General features: G+C 37.8%; 1 protein-coding gene across 1 annotated transcript in view; it reads left to right on the plus strand.

Annotated features, from left to right (window-relative positions):
• MPHOSPH9 (M-phase phosphoprotein 9) overlaps positions 1-11,853 on the plus strand; it is a 30,111-nt gene extending 18,258 nt beyond the window's left edge. The window contains 10 exon segments of the mRNA XM_009321175.1: positions 744-808; positions 2,637-2,738; positions 4,304-4,441; positions 5,165-5,340; positions 6,111-6,275; positions 6,607-6,727; positions 7,551-7,654; positions 8,492-8,703; positions 9,212-9,280; positions 10,561-11,853. Of these exon segments, the coding sequence (XP_009319450.1) occupies positions 744-808; positions 2,637-2,738; positions 4,304-4,441; positions 5,165-5,340; positions 6,111-6,275; positions 6,607-6,727; positions 7,551-7,654; positions 8,492-8,703; positions 9,212-9,280; positions 10,561-10,662 (1,254 nt within the window). The 3' untranslated portion in view covers positions 10,663-11,853.
• Positions 11,854-13,870: the final 2,017 nt, after the last annotated feature.

Below are 13,870 nucleotides of genomic sequence, written 5' to 3' on the forward strand. Positions count from 1 at the left end.
TGTTGTGGTTTAACCTGGCAGGCAGCTAAACACCACACAGCCTTTGCTCACTGCCCCCACCCCCACAGTGGGATGGGGGAGAGAATCGGGGAGGAAAAAAAAGTAAAATTCGTGGGTTGAGATAAAGACAGTTTAATAGGACAGAAAAGGAAGGGAAAGCAATGACAATAGTAATAATAATAATGATAAAAGAATATACAAAACCCAGTGCAATTGCTCACCACCCACCGACTGATGCCCAGCCAGTCCCCGAGCAGCGGTCACCACCCCCCCCGGCCAACTCCCCCCAGCTTATATACTGAGCACGACATCATATGGTATGGAGTATCCCTTTGGCCAGTTTGGGTCAGCTGTCCTGGCTGTGCCCCCTCCCAGCTTCTCGCTGGCAGGGCATGAGAAGCTGAAAAGTCCTTGACTAGTGTAAGCACTGCTCAGCAACAACTAAAACTTCGGTGTGTTATCAACATTATTCTCATCCTAAATCCAAAACACAGCACTGTACCAGCTACTAGGAAGAAAATTAACTCTATCCTGGCCGAAACCAGGACACAGTCACAGACAGCAAAAATACTGCAAAATCAGCCAAAGAAATTTAATGGACCTCCCTTTCAAATAGGAAAGCGTAAAAAACACAATGTGAAAACACATTGTTTTCAAGACTGATATACAGTTACTTGTTTTTCTTTTAGTACACTTCTGTAGTTTCTTGGCTTTTTACTTTTTTTTTCCTTGTGTGCTTGTAGGATACGTTAAATGCAACTGAAAACAAATTGCTTGATGCAAACACGCAGATTTCTGATCTGAAAAGGTAAATGTGAAACGGTCTTACTACTATTTTAACAATATGAAATATAGGCTATGGCCTAAACATTTACTCCTAGATTATGAAGGCTGTAGACCTTGCAATTTTAATTACATCTTATGAAACATTTCATGTTGCTTAGTGTTACTTTGTACACATTGTAAAACTCTTATTATTTTAGGATATGTGTTTTTTCTACTTCCTCGATCACAACATCTTCCAGTGGGATGTAATTAATTGCTTTCTTTCTGATGGTTGTTGCTCAGCCAGCCCGGCCAGTCCGCTGCTCAAGCTTTTACTGCTACAGTTGTCTCCTCAGGAACCCCCATCTTCAGCTAACCAGTCTCTCTTCTGGTTTTCAGGAGCGAGAATGCTGACAGGAGTTTGCTGTTCAAGATTATGGCTCCTAGGCATGAATAAGGGACAGAAAGGTGTTCCATGCCTTTTAATGAGTGGCTCTGGAATTATTATTCCAGAGCAGGAATAATATCTCCTGTGGATGTCCCTCATGCTACCTAGATCTATTTTTTTTTTTTTTTTTTTTTTTTTTTTTGTTTGGGAGAACAGAAATCCATTGAGCTTTATACTTTCTGGGTAGGCCCTAGGCAAGCCATATGTGACCATCAGGGGTTTTACAGTTATAAACATATCCTCTAGTTTGGGATTTCTCAGCCACTCCTTGTCAAGGGTGTTAAACAGCACACTTGCTCAGGAAAGTCTAGAGAGGTGGGAGACAAGGACGTCTGAGAGGGCTCTAGGGCAGGCATTGTAGAACTGTAATGAGGTGATGTTTCACGTCTTTCACCTCCCTTCAAGGTTCTTTTCTGGGTATGTGCTGTCATAATTTCTTTTTGTGTTTTTATATGAGCAGCTGAAACCCAGACTGTTAGGAAGATTTTTTTTTTTATGCATGGTTTTTGATGATTCTTCTAGAAATGTGGCTACAAGTTTCACCTCAAAATTCACTCCAAATGCCATTGCCACCAAGCATTAACCTGGGCATAGTCTTTAGCCAAAACCAGAAAAACAGCAAATGTGATACCTGGGAGATGTCACAGTCCTTTTCTTTGCTGCTCAGATCACCCGATTTTTCAAGAAGACGACTAGAAAGAATGAATAGGAAGAATTTACGAAAGGAGTAGAAGGAAGCCAAAAACACTCTGCCTTCAATTTTTATTGGGACTGTTGAGGAAATGAAGATAGGGTGAAGGACAGTTCAGTCAGGTATCGGTGCTTCTATTTTCCTGCCTGATTCCTGATGCTGCTAGCTAGAGACCATTCCAGACTGGGGAAATTTAGTGGAAAAAGGAGGTTTTTATATCCTGCTCCAAACCTGCAAGTGGAGAATGCCTAAGATTGTGTTGCATTGCCAAGGGCTGGTTCACTGCAGATGTGGACTGCAGTATGTGGGGGAGAGGAAAACCATGTGAAGAGCCTGAGCAGCAGATTTGTGGAGTTACCTGAGTGACACACAGGAGAAGGAGCCACTCATTAAAACCAGAGTCAGGGAGGCCTTTGTAAAAATACATCGTTTCAAGGAGGAAAACGTTTGTTTTGTTTTCCCCAACCCCTCTGAGTTGAATGCTTTGGTCCACAGCAATATCTCCTGGTCCTGTCTTTCTAGCTAGGTTACCTAACTTATTTAACTTAGAATTCAAGTGCATATTTACATACATATTTAGATAGAAAGGTAGATAAAAATGTAGTAGTTGCTTTTGTTCTTCTGCTTCACTCAGGATATCTGAATAAAAATGAGTAAACTCTAAGAAATGTGGTATCTCTTTTTATGTCTTTTAAATCATCTTATAATGCATCTTTGCTATGTCCACATTAGGACAATTTCAAAACTTGAAGCTCAGCTCAAGCAGGTAGAACATGAAAATATGTTGAAACTTCGCCATATTACCGAAAGCCGTTTAAGAACCTCTTGTGCCAAGTAAGTGAATATTCCAACAATGTGAAAACAGGTCATGTGCTTTAGAATACTTTTTAATGTGTTTTGGCTAAAAATGCATAAAGAAGATGTCAGTCCATAGGCTAAACTGGATTAAATACATGTGACGTAATCCAGAGACTTCACATGCTAAGAAATTATTAAAAACATTATACTTTGGATAATATATGTGTGACTTGGCAGACTCTCTAGTCTTCCTAAATGACTGTTTGTTAGGTCTCAGTTGCTCAGCTGAAGAGGGATTCCCATGCTTAACAGAGATCTTGGGAATAAAATCTAATAGTCCAGTTAGACATTAGAGGTTTTCTTTGTGTCTTTATGTCATTGATTTGAAAGGCTGTTTACTATATTTTATGTTTCTAAATATAGTTTGTACAGGTATCCTGAGAGTAGAGTGGAAGTTCAATTAGAATGCATACTCTAGTTTGAATTGTGAATTTATGTTAAGGAAATTAAAGTTGGCCTGTGTTCTGTTTTGCCCCTTTTATGTTTTAAAGACCTGAAAAGCTTTGTCTCCCTTTTTTTTATTTCTTAGTAACAGCTTTTTGGGTGTCTTTACCAGGTCAGCACTGATGTTGTGAAGCACAGAATGATAATGTAACGTGTTTTGTGGATGTCCATTTGTATATATTAAACAGTAGTATTTTGGGGGATCTGATTTTTGATTATTATGAAGATACAAGTAGTTTATGTATTAATAGATTACAGGGACAGATTTCTGTTTAGAGATATTTTAATGTTTATGAACAAGATCCCTCAACAATGAACAGAAAAAAGGAAGACCTGAACATGGCAGACCATGTTCATCAGGGAGGAGGATGTAAGAGCTGATATGGATTTGGCAGTTAATCTGTCCCTAACTAATCTCAAAAGTTCAAAGAAAGCCTCATTCCAATTTGAATGCACAGCAGGATAGACTTACAGAATAGTAGTTATGGTTCATAGCTTGAGTAAGCAAGAACCTTTTTTTCCTAATTATCATCTACTTTCCTGTGTATAAAAATCACATTTTTCTTTTGATATTTCAAAATAATAACACATTCGTTGATGCTTATTAGTTAATATTTGTAACTGTCAGGTCATCAACAGTGACTCTTTCTTGTTTGGTTTTTTATTTTTTTATGTTTCTTAGTGACTAATAAATGGTGTCAAAAGGAAAGCTGGGGTCAGATGCTCTGAACTATTGGAGTAATCTACACCAAAATGTTTTTGTTTAATTAGTTGAGAACTACTTGTTACCCAAACCTCGGTCTGAGTAAGCAGCAATAAGTTACAGGAAGATTTTTCTGGAGTTCTGCATTCTGAGCATATTGTGTAATTTAGACTGAAACCTCAACATTTTTTTAAATTTATTTTTACTTTGCAAACGTTTTAAAACATGATATTTACAGGTTTATTATATATTTGTTATTGTTTCTGTTTAGCTAGAATAAATAACTGGATTTTATTAATTTTTTTTTTCTTAAATTTTTAAAAAAAAAAAAAGAAAAATTCAAAGCCTTTCATAACTTTGAAGAGATTTTTTTTTTTTTTTTTTGTTCCCACAGCAAGTTGGCAACTCCTGATGTCAGCAGGCGAAAGTGGTTGATACCAGGAGCAGAGTATTCAATCTTCACTGGCCAGCCTCTGGAAGTCCAGGAAAGCCCAAAAGATAACAGATTAGAAGAAACCTATATTCCTTCTAGGTGAGTTGGTTTCCTTCAGTCTCCACTATGATGTGAAGTTGAACACTTTTAAAAATAGTTTTATCCAGAATTGACTAGATCCATATTTATAGATTTTGTACTTGTTAAATAGAATTCTAAAAAAATCTCTCAATGTTGTAGATGCTATACAATTCCTTAAAAACAAAATGCTAGTTTTGGGGGACCTTCTTCCTTCACTAACCTGGTATGAAGCAAGCAGCAGCAGCCTTCAGTACCTTCCTTGAAATATCAGAAAGCTTCAACTGCATCTTGTGCCGTTGCCTTTATGCTCTCCGTGTTTGTGTCCAGTTCTACTCTGAGTTTGGACACTGTGTGCTCTGTTGTATTGGATGTGAGGTGTAGTGGTTGGCTGCAGCTTTCCTCCAGTGTGAAGCTTCAGGTGTAACTTCTCGGTAGTTTGCCTTCTTCCTCAGAAGTTTCTAAAGCCTCTGTCAGGATGTATTTAGTTCTAAGAACATGTCAGGTCCCCAAACTTAACTCATACTGTTCAACTTTAGATTCTTGAATTGGCTGTAACACAATCCTCTGAGGTTCTCGGCTGAAATTAAAAAGCACCCTTAAAATTTTTGTTTTGATGACTGTAAATCCCAAACTAAATTCCTCCAGGTTTTTGTTTATTCAGCTAGTATTTGGATATATGAAATAAAGTAAATAAACTTGATCCTTTTCCCCCCCCTCCCCCACTGCCCCACATTCTTTAAGGCACCATTCTCCTCCTGAAAAAGACTCCTCGCAAGAAGATTCTTCAACAAACACAATAGAAAAGAAAGAAAATGAGATATCGGAAGCACCAATCATAAAAGCCTTTAAAGAACTTGAAGAAGGAAAAGCATTTAAAGATTGGGGTACACAGACAGAAAAAGAAGACACATCAGCTAGTAACTTTTATTTTTATATTCCTGAACTTGTCTTTACTGGCTTTTCTCTGTTGGCATGTCTTTTGGTTTTATTATTCTCAGCGTTAAGGTCCATCAGGCTTGAGTGATGGGATAAAAACAGTTTTAGCATGCAAACTTCTGGAGATTTCCTTAGAAAATTCAAAATGATATAGCTAAGTGACTTGTTTAAAATAGAGGGAATGCAAAGGTTGCTGTTAGGTCTCAAGCTAAAGAGTAGCTAATATCCTTTTTTGAAGAATATCTCAGTATTGATAAACAGTTAATGGAGTCCTAACAAGGCTCTGGCTGGCTGTACGTCCATTTTAGTATTGTTTTCATGGTGTTGTATCAGAATATTACTAAGAAAGCTGGCATGTGTACTGTAGGACTGTACTGAGCTGTTCTAACAACATTGATTTAGGAAGCCTTGTACTTAGAAAACATTGACTCTTTCTTAAATGCTTATATTCTTGGTTCAGGCAGGTACTCCAGCTCTCTTTCCCAAAAGATGCTTTTGTCCCGCTTTCCACTGTCTCTTTATTAAATCAGTGTTATTTAGCATCTTTTCTGCTACACATGCTGCAAAGCATCCTTTTTCATGAGTTAAACTATCTGTTTCATGAATATGATGAGCAGGAATCAAGACTTGAGCAAAACAGCACAGATATGTTGACATGAGGCGGACTAAGTGCAGTCTTTGTACAGTAAAAGCTGAGTACAGGAGAATTGAAAAAGACTGATTAATATAATAACTTTTTCCTTTTAATTAGAAACATCAAATCGACGTCAAACTGTTGGGTTTGTTGAAACTTCTTTAGTTGCTAACCGATCCCCAGAGAAGGGTAAAGACCAACACAGACCGAAACGGTACAGCTCCCCTTCTGGCCAGAGGTCATCGTCCCTTCCTCCTTCAAACAGGAAATCAAATACTCCAAGTAAGTGCTTTTCTGACGTTTGGTTTGTGTTACTCAAAAAGTAGAAGCAACTAATGAAAGGCTGCTCTAGAAGAAAGAAAAATAAAGATAGGATTTCTGCATTATTCTAACAGATAGTCTGAAAAAAAGCTTGTCTGTAATCATAGAAAAGATGAGAGTTCTAAGTTTATTTTCATTTTTCTATGTTGCGATGCACTTTTCATCTAATTTAAATAAACATGTAGACAGCTTTGAAAAGCATTCTTTTAAGATGTAAGTATCTGATTGCATGAGTGGGACATATTCCATTGGGAGAAGTTTTAGGTAGTTAAACATACTTTGTCTTTTGCAGCAAGAAGAGAGATAATGTTGGCACCAGTGTCTGTGACATACAGCCCAAAACGATCTCCAAAAGAAAACCTCTCTCCTGGATTTAGCCATTTGCTTAGCAAAAATGAAAACACAGTGACAAGGTACGAGTCTTGTGAATACAATTGTGTTCTGATCATTATTATAGCAGCAGTATGTTTATGCAGGCATAATGCTGCTGTTTCTTGTTCATTAAAAGTCCTAGAAAATGAGTCACGTGAAGATTTCTGACTATGAAGCTAAGCTTTACTTTTTAAAATCCTGGCAAGAAAAATCTAGAATGATTTCCCGTCTTTAGCATTCACCAAGATGAGATGTTGGGTTTACTAGGGACACAACATTGATCAGTGGCAAAGAAGTTATAGATTTGTTCTGTGGAGTAAGTCCAGATCTACGTGCCGCTTATCAGGAGATGTAAATAAAAGTTGAAAGTAGTATCTACCTACCTGCCATGGCACCTACAAGCATGTTAAAAAATACATTAACTTTCTGCTAACTGTACTAGATACTGGGGTTTCTATAGAGATCTTTGCTTGGCAAGGCTTGTAGAGTTTGAGAACATATTTAGCTGCGAGATTAAAGTGTAAGACATGTGCATGAGGAAGAAGAAATGTCTAGCGCCACTTTGATGGCTCTTGAGAGGAGCTCAGTGTGTTCGGGAGTGACAGCTTGGCCTGCTTCTGAAAGAAAGTCACATGAATGAAGTATTTTGGTGTGTGCAAATAGGAGTGTGTTGGGGGATGGTACTATGAGCAGTAATCAGAAGACTTGCAATGCCTGTGGGATAGAAATTTTTTTTTATAAAAAATTTGTTTATTTAACCAAAAGGTTAAAGTAGAAAATATTGTATTCTACTAAAAAGTAGAAAATATTGTATTGCTTGAGACATGATTTCTAGCAAGTAACTGTGTGCTTCCCGCTCTGTAGATTTGATATACTTCTAGATGACCTGGAAACTGGTCCTACATCTACTTTAGAGCACAATAATCCAAGAAAAAGGCTCCAGTTTCTCTCACTAGATGATGTAGAAGGTAATCTGTCAAAGTGGGGGGAAAACTGTTCTTTTTTTTTTTTTTTACCATTTTACCATATTCTTCCACATTGGTAACAGCTGCTCAAATAGAAAGCTGACACTTTACTCTATGAAGGCCAACTTCTAAAAATCCTCTAAATCTTGTCTTATTCCTGTAGACAGAGAAATACTATTCATAGAGTATTTTATTTTTATGTGTGTGTGCACGAACACAGTGGAACAACAAAAATCAGTAAATTGAGAAAGAAGGGTGGTATGTTTTCCTATGCTTAACTCAGTTATACAATGCATATCTTAGTAGGGTCTATATTAAGATGTACATACTAAGTCATACTAATAAAATTCCATTGCTAAACATTGCATTACAGATAGCAAAGAGTAACTATAATAAAGCTAGTTGTTTCAGGTTTTTTAAATGATTGATTGAATCAAATCTTTTCTCACTTTTGTAATTCTTGTCACAATGTTCTGCTTTTGTTTTTAGTAATGCATTTATTTAGACTAGTGTTTTCATGACAACTAGTCTACTTGGTGATATTTAGAAATGTTGTACCAGTAAAAGTAATTCCTAATTAGCACAGTACAGTAATCTGTTTGTTAACCAAAAAATATGCTGTGTTATAAAGATCGCTTGAAAGATGACCCATACAAATGTTTTGCATTCTTCTGGGAAGTTTGCTTAAGGCAAGCTAATGAGGCTTTGCTAGTCACTATCCTCAGTTTATATATCCCCAGGATCACACTGCTTTTCTTGTTATTAGTTTCTTTTTCTGTCTGATGTAATAATTTCACAGACAATTACAAAACAAATAAAAGACCCCTATTTTGTTGACAGGAAGGCAGCATTCAGGTGTCAGACACAGCTCTTGTGCTGAATCCGTCAATACTGGAATGAAGAAAGCGACAGCTTGGGACGAGAGGAGCGTAGCACAAAAACATGAGCCAGTGCTATCGCCTTGTGAGGGAGACTTCAAGTACGCAGCAAGGATTAAGACTCTGGCTGAAACAGAGAGGCTTTTTGATGAGCTGACTCAAGAAAAGCAACAGGCAAAGATTATTTTTATTTTAAAGTTTGACGAAACATAATTGTTGTATGAGAGGTGAGGGATGTAGCTGTATACCTATGCAATGCATGGCTGAAATTCATTCACAATTTCTAGTGTTACTCTAGGAATGTGCCGTTACTCCAGTCCTTTTCTATCCCTAACTTCATTAAAGGAGAGTCACTTTAACGTAAACACGGTGTGGATGGAAGGGTTGGAGTGAATTTATTTTCTTCCTTAATGGACGATGCTTTAAATCAGTCTTTCAAACACGGAAGGTTATTCTGGCAAGTAAGAGTGCTCTATTCAAAACCATCCTTGAGAGCATCTGCTTATGAATGTTAACTTTCGTACCAGTTTTGTATGGCACAGTGTTATGGTAACATAAGTTGGTGTTTAAGAACAAGACTGGATGTGTATCTGTAATCTAAACACCTCACCTCTCTTTTGTAGGTTGAGTTAGGAAGGCTCTTGAAACTATAATTTACAGCTGAAGTATTTTCTGTTATTAGATTGAGGCTGCATTGAGTCGAATACCTTCTTCTGGTGGAAGAATGACCTTGCAAGCAAGATTAAACCAGGTGAAAAAGCTTCTATATATGACTGTTCTCTTAAGTTGCTCTTCCACAATTTGAGAATATGTAGTGTAGATGGAAATTCCGCTATCTAGTAAACGCAATTACTATGGGAATTTTTCCATACCACTGAGAATTGTTCCTGAATATGGCTGAATTTTGGATCTGTGTGAAAGATGTTCTCTATTCTCTAGACTTTACTGCATTAGAAGATAATCGGGAAGTTACTTGCAAGTTACTTATGAACACACTCTGACTTGCCATGTAAAAGGTGTAAGTCTGGATAATTTGTATGCAAGTGATTCAGAAAAGAATAATTAGCCCTGCAAACATTTTATTTCCGCCCCCCCCCAACTGACAACTTAACTTTTCTTTTGTGTGAGTGTGTGTATATACATGCATACAAAGAAAAAGTGTGTGTGTATACATCTTTATACATACTACATAGTGTATATTCTGCATAAGACTGTTTATATCTTCTATTTTTTGTACATGGGATGCATTTTTCTGAATTACTGCAAGAATAGTCTGTTCTTGTGATAACACCGAGAGGTAAATAAAGGCAATACATTAAGAAAATGCAGCGACTATTAAATAAGTCCCTGAAGCTGTAGAGAGGATGTTGTACTGTAGAAGAAAGTGCAAAGTTTAGTTTTCATTTGTTTCGTTGGTTTTTGTCTGCTTGAAAGTATAAAGAAGAAAATAAGGCGGCAAAAATAAGTTGTGTAGGTGGAATACAGGAGAGTGCCTTCTTCAGAAAGCTCTGCAGACTCTTTTAATAAAAACAAGTGTCTCAAAGTTGTGTTTTAGAGGTCTCTGCAAAGCCTTACAACTTCAGCATTGCCCGAATTGTAATCCCAGGGCTTATCAATTTATCAATTTGAAAGTAAAAGTGCCTTCCAGTAAATCAATACTGCCACTCACTGCAGTGGTCAGCTGTTTCATAAATGTGTCTCCATAATTATCAGCCTGTCCTAGTTCTTGTCAAGTTTATCTCATGGAGTTTCAGAAGTCACATGGAAAAAACCAAAATACCTGAAACAGTTTTAAAAAAAAAAAAAGCCAACAACCCACAAATACACACACATACATAAAAATAATACGAAAAGTTTGTAGGTCTGGCTCTAGTTTTTGGGTGCTAACAGAATGCTAGTAATGCGTCAAAAAGGATACCAGCTGAATATAGGAATAACAGTAGTTCCTTCATTTTAGAAGGATCATTGGATTTTGTTGTATGTTATTAAAGCCTTTTAATTTTCTTTCTTTTCTTTAACTGTTTCTTTTAGGAAGCCCTGGAAGATCGCTTGGAAAGGATTAATAGAGATTTGGGGTCAATACGCATGACTTTGAAAAGATTTCATGTTTTACGTACCTCTGCAAATCTTTGACAATTCTCTTGAATGCAAATATGCTTTTTTTTTTTGCACTAATATGTAATTATGCACTTAGTAAATGCAAATGGTTTTGTATTTTTATAAACCCTCAATAGTAGTTTTACAATCATGTTACCCTTTACAAACAGCAATATTTTGTATTTCAGACAGCCACCTATATTTTGAACATATTTTTGTTACACTTGAGAAATCAAGGTTTATCCTGTATTGTAATATTTTTAGAAATATTAATTATTTTTAAATAGTGATATTCAATTTATAATAAGAATAAGAAACTAAAAGGCAGCTTGTTTTCAGAAAATGAGTGTGTTATCCTTTTGCACTTCATTTTCCTCACCATTTTATAACTATTTATGGTATGATGTAAATATTAGCCAATGGGAAATTTTGAACTTTAATACAAAAAGCAACATGAATTACGTGTGTTAAAGATAACTACTGTTACATGGTAAATCCTTTTAATTTAAACCTTATAACATGGATATTTTTCATTGTGACAAAACTGCGAGCAATACTTGCATTATGGCTGGCTGGCTGCAAATTGGTGCGTGTTTTGCTAGTTTGGTCGCCACTGGCTGTGTTAGGAAAATACTGCTCTAAGTTATTTGCTGTCTCCCAACAGTCGCAGTGAGTAGTGTTGTGATACCGCGAGTACCAGGATTCACGAGACTGACAGCAGCCGTCCCGTCCCCCAGGGAGCAGCTCAACTCCAGCTGACACTCCAGGACTGTCACTGCTTAACCCAAGTTACGGTTTTAATATGCCGGACTGGGTTTTGTGCCATGCCAGTGTTCTGACGGCATACACTTCCAAATCAAATCCGAGCTGTATTTGTGAACATACATGCATTTTACTTGGTGAAAAATACATATTTGCTAGTTGGCATATTGCTGAATTACTGTCCAACGTTGATATTTTAGTTTGTATTTTAATATTAAATAAATGTTTAATTAGATTCTTTCCTCCTGCCTAAGAACAATAATAGGTTCTGGGATATTACATCAGCGATAATGTAGGTTTTAATCATATTGTGTGTTTCAAATTCTGTCCTTGTTCAAGATGTTTAGCCACCAATTGATGTGATTATAAGGCCAGAATAGATGTCATAAAGGAAGCTTGTGAAGGTCTGATTCTAAAATTAGAGTGCTGTGTCTTAAGATATTTGATGAACTGTCCTACCCATGCACAGTCTTTTTGAAAAATTGTATTCTTTGCAGCCACTTCTGCCCTGCGGGTTCTTGTAATACAAGATCCGAGTTGGGGAGAAGTCAAGGATGTGAGTTACTCATCTTCCCCTTTACTCTAAAATGTAGAAATTCGGCCTGAATGCTTGGAAATAACTTGCTCAAATATACTTCCAGGTACATGAATAGATGTACAAATTTGATGGTATTCCATATTCTTACTTGTAATTTTTACTCAGAAGGGGTTGAGGGAGGAAAAAAGAATCTTGACTTCCTTGTGCAGCTCTACTATTCAGCTGAAGGATTTTTCCCACCATTTAAAGTTTATTAAGAGGTACAATTTAAAAGTCTCTTTCAAAAGTAACATTCAGCCAGCAGGATTTTTCCAAGGAATCCATCACAGGAGCATTTCATGAGTTCACTAATGGTCTTGTTTTCTTTCGTCAGCACTACAGCAAAAACAAACAGAATTTTCCTGACAGACATTAGAAACAAGTATGTAAATCAGTTTGGCTATTTCACTGCCTTTCCTTTTAACCTCCCTTCTTTCCAGTGCTATTCATATTCATGTACTCTTTTTTTTATTACATCCAGAAAATGGAATTGTGAGTCAGAATTTATTTTTTAATCAAAAGTCCTCCTCCATCTGTTGGAGCTCTTTAGGCTATTTCTGTTCTAACACTGGGGGGGGGGCAGGGCGGGGGGAATGTAAGTGTTGCTCTTGGTAAACTTCTAGGACAACCTTTTCAAATAAATGTCTGGCTTCGTGTGACCTGTTCAGTATGGTGCCTTCAGCCTGATTCTTCAGAGGGGCAGAGGATCTGCAGTTCCAGATTAAATCAGTGGGAGGCCTGAATGCTCAGTGCTTCTGGAAATCAGACCCGAAGCATCAAAAAGTGGGCCACATGAAGCGCGTGTTTACTGTGGAAAACGTGACTGCACTTGCTGTACACTCTGCTGGACACTGTTTGTTTGGTTTTTCTAAATCCCTTTTAAAATAAGGACTTCCAGAAGAGCAGAAGCTTATGCTTCCTCTAAGGAGAACTTTCATCATCTTCCTTTTGCGTTCATCCACCTGACACCTCTCAGCTACACAGGCATTTATCGCCTTTCCAGACCGGCTAGGTTGTGCTGGGAGCCCCAGGCTTTGCTCTGTCTCAGACTGCCCTTGCAAGACACTCCCATGCGTAGTTTTCTCTAGGATAATAAACATTACAACTCCTTCAACTCTGAGATTTAACCTTTGGAAAATAAAATTTCTATTTGTCCACATCTCTAAAAAGCAAATTTAAAAAAAAAAAAAGTGTGTCTCTGTACCACTGATAGCTATAGGCATAATCTGCCTTCCACTGGGAACTTTGTCTCTAAAAAGAGCTATAATGCAGACCGGAACTTACTGTGGCAAAAACTAACCCGTTTACGAGGCAGGCTGGCTCTGGCTTTGTGGAGGTAGCACACAGGAGCACGGGTTGCCTCCTGGGGGAGGGAGGGGGGGCCGAGGAAGAGCAGAAATGGGAGCAGGTTTTGGTGAGGTGCCGGGGAGTTCTTGAGGATGAGGACAAAGAGCTCGAAGCATCTGTGCAGCTCTCCTGGAGATGGTGAGTTTGGCATTATCCAGGAGTTAACAAGGGGCTGGTTGCTGGTAGTACTTTGCATTTGCAGAGTGGAACAGAAGCGGTGAAGCGATGCGTCCTTAAAAAAAAAAAACGCAGCAAATTGACAAATGTTTAAAACAGTGCAGCAAATCTTGTTTGCTGTTTTTTTTCTGAGGTTTCTGAATAAAAGGATTCCTAAACCTTTAGTGATGTTTTTTTCCCGGTCTTTGCAGAGAATAGAGTTACAGGAGTAACCAGCACTGCTCCAGTCTGCAAAAAGTCTGGTGCCCGCGGCAGGGTTAGAGCAGAGGCTGGGCTGGGGCTTCACCCATCGCCGTGGAAGTTTGGCTCCGTAACCGTTGGTCACCCGTCCTGCGGACACCCGGTAAAGGTACCAAGCAGGGGAGGGAACCCAGGGCAGAG

Source organism: Pygoscelis adeliae, unplaced genomic scaffold, assembly GCF_000699105.1.
Source record: "Pygoscelis adeliae isolate BGI_AS28 unplaced genomic scaffold, ASM69910v1 Scaffold93, whole genome shotgun sequence".
In the NCBI taxonomy this organism is placed as follows: Eukaryota; Metazoa; Chordata; class Aves; order Sphenisciformes; family Spheniscidae; genus Pygoscelis; species Pygoscelis adeliae.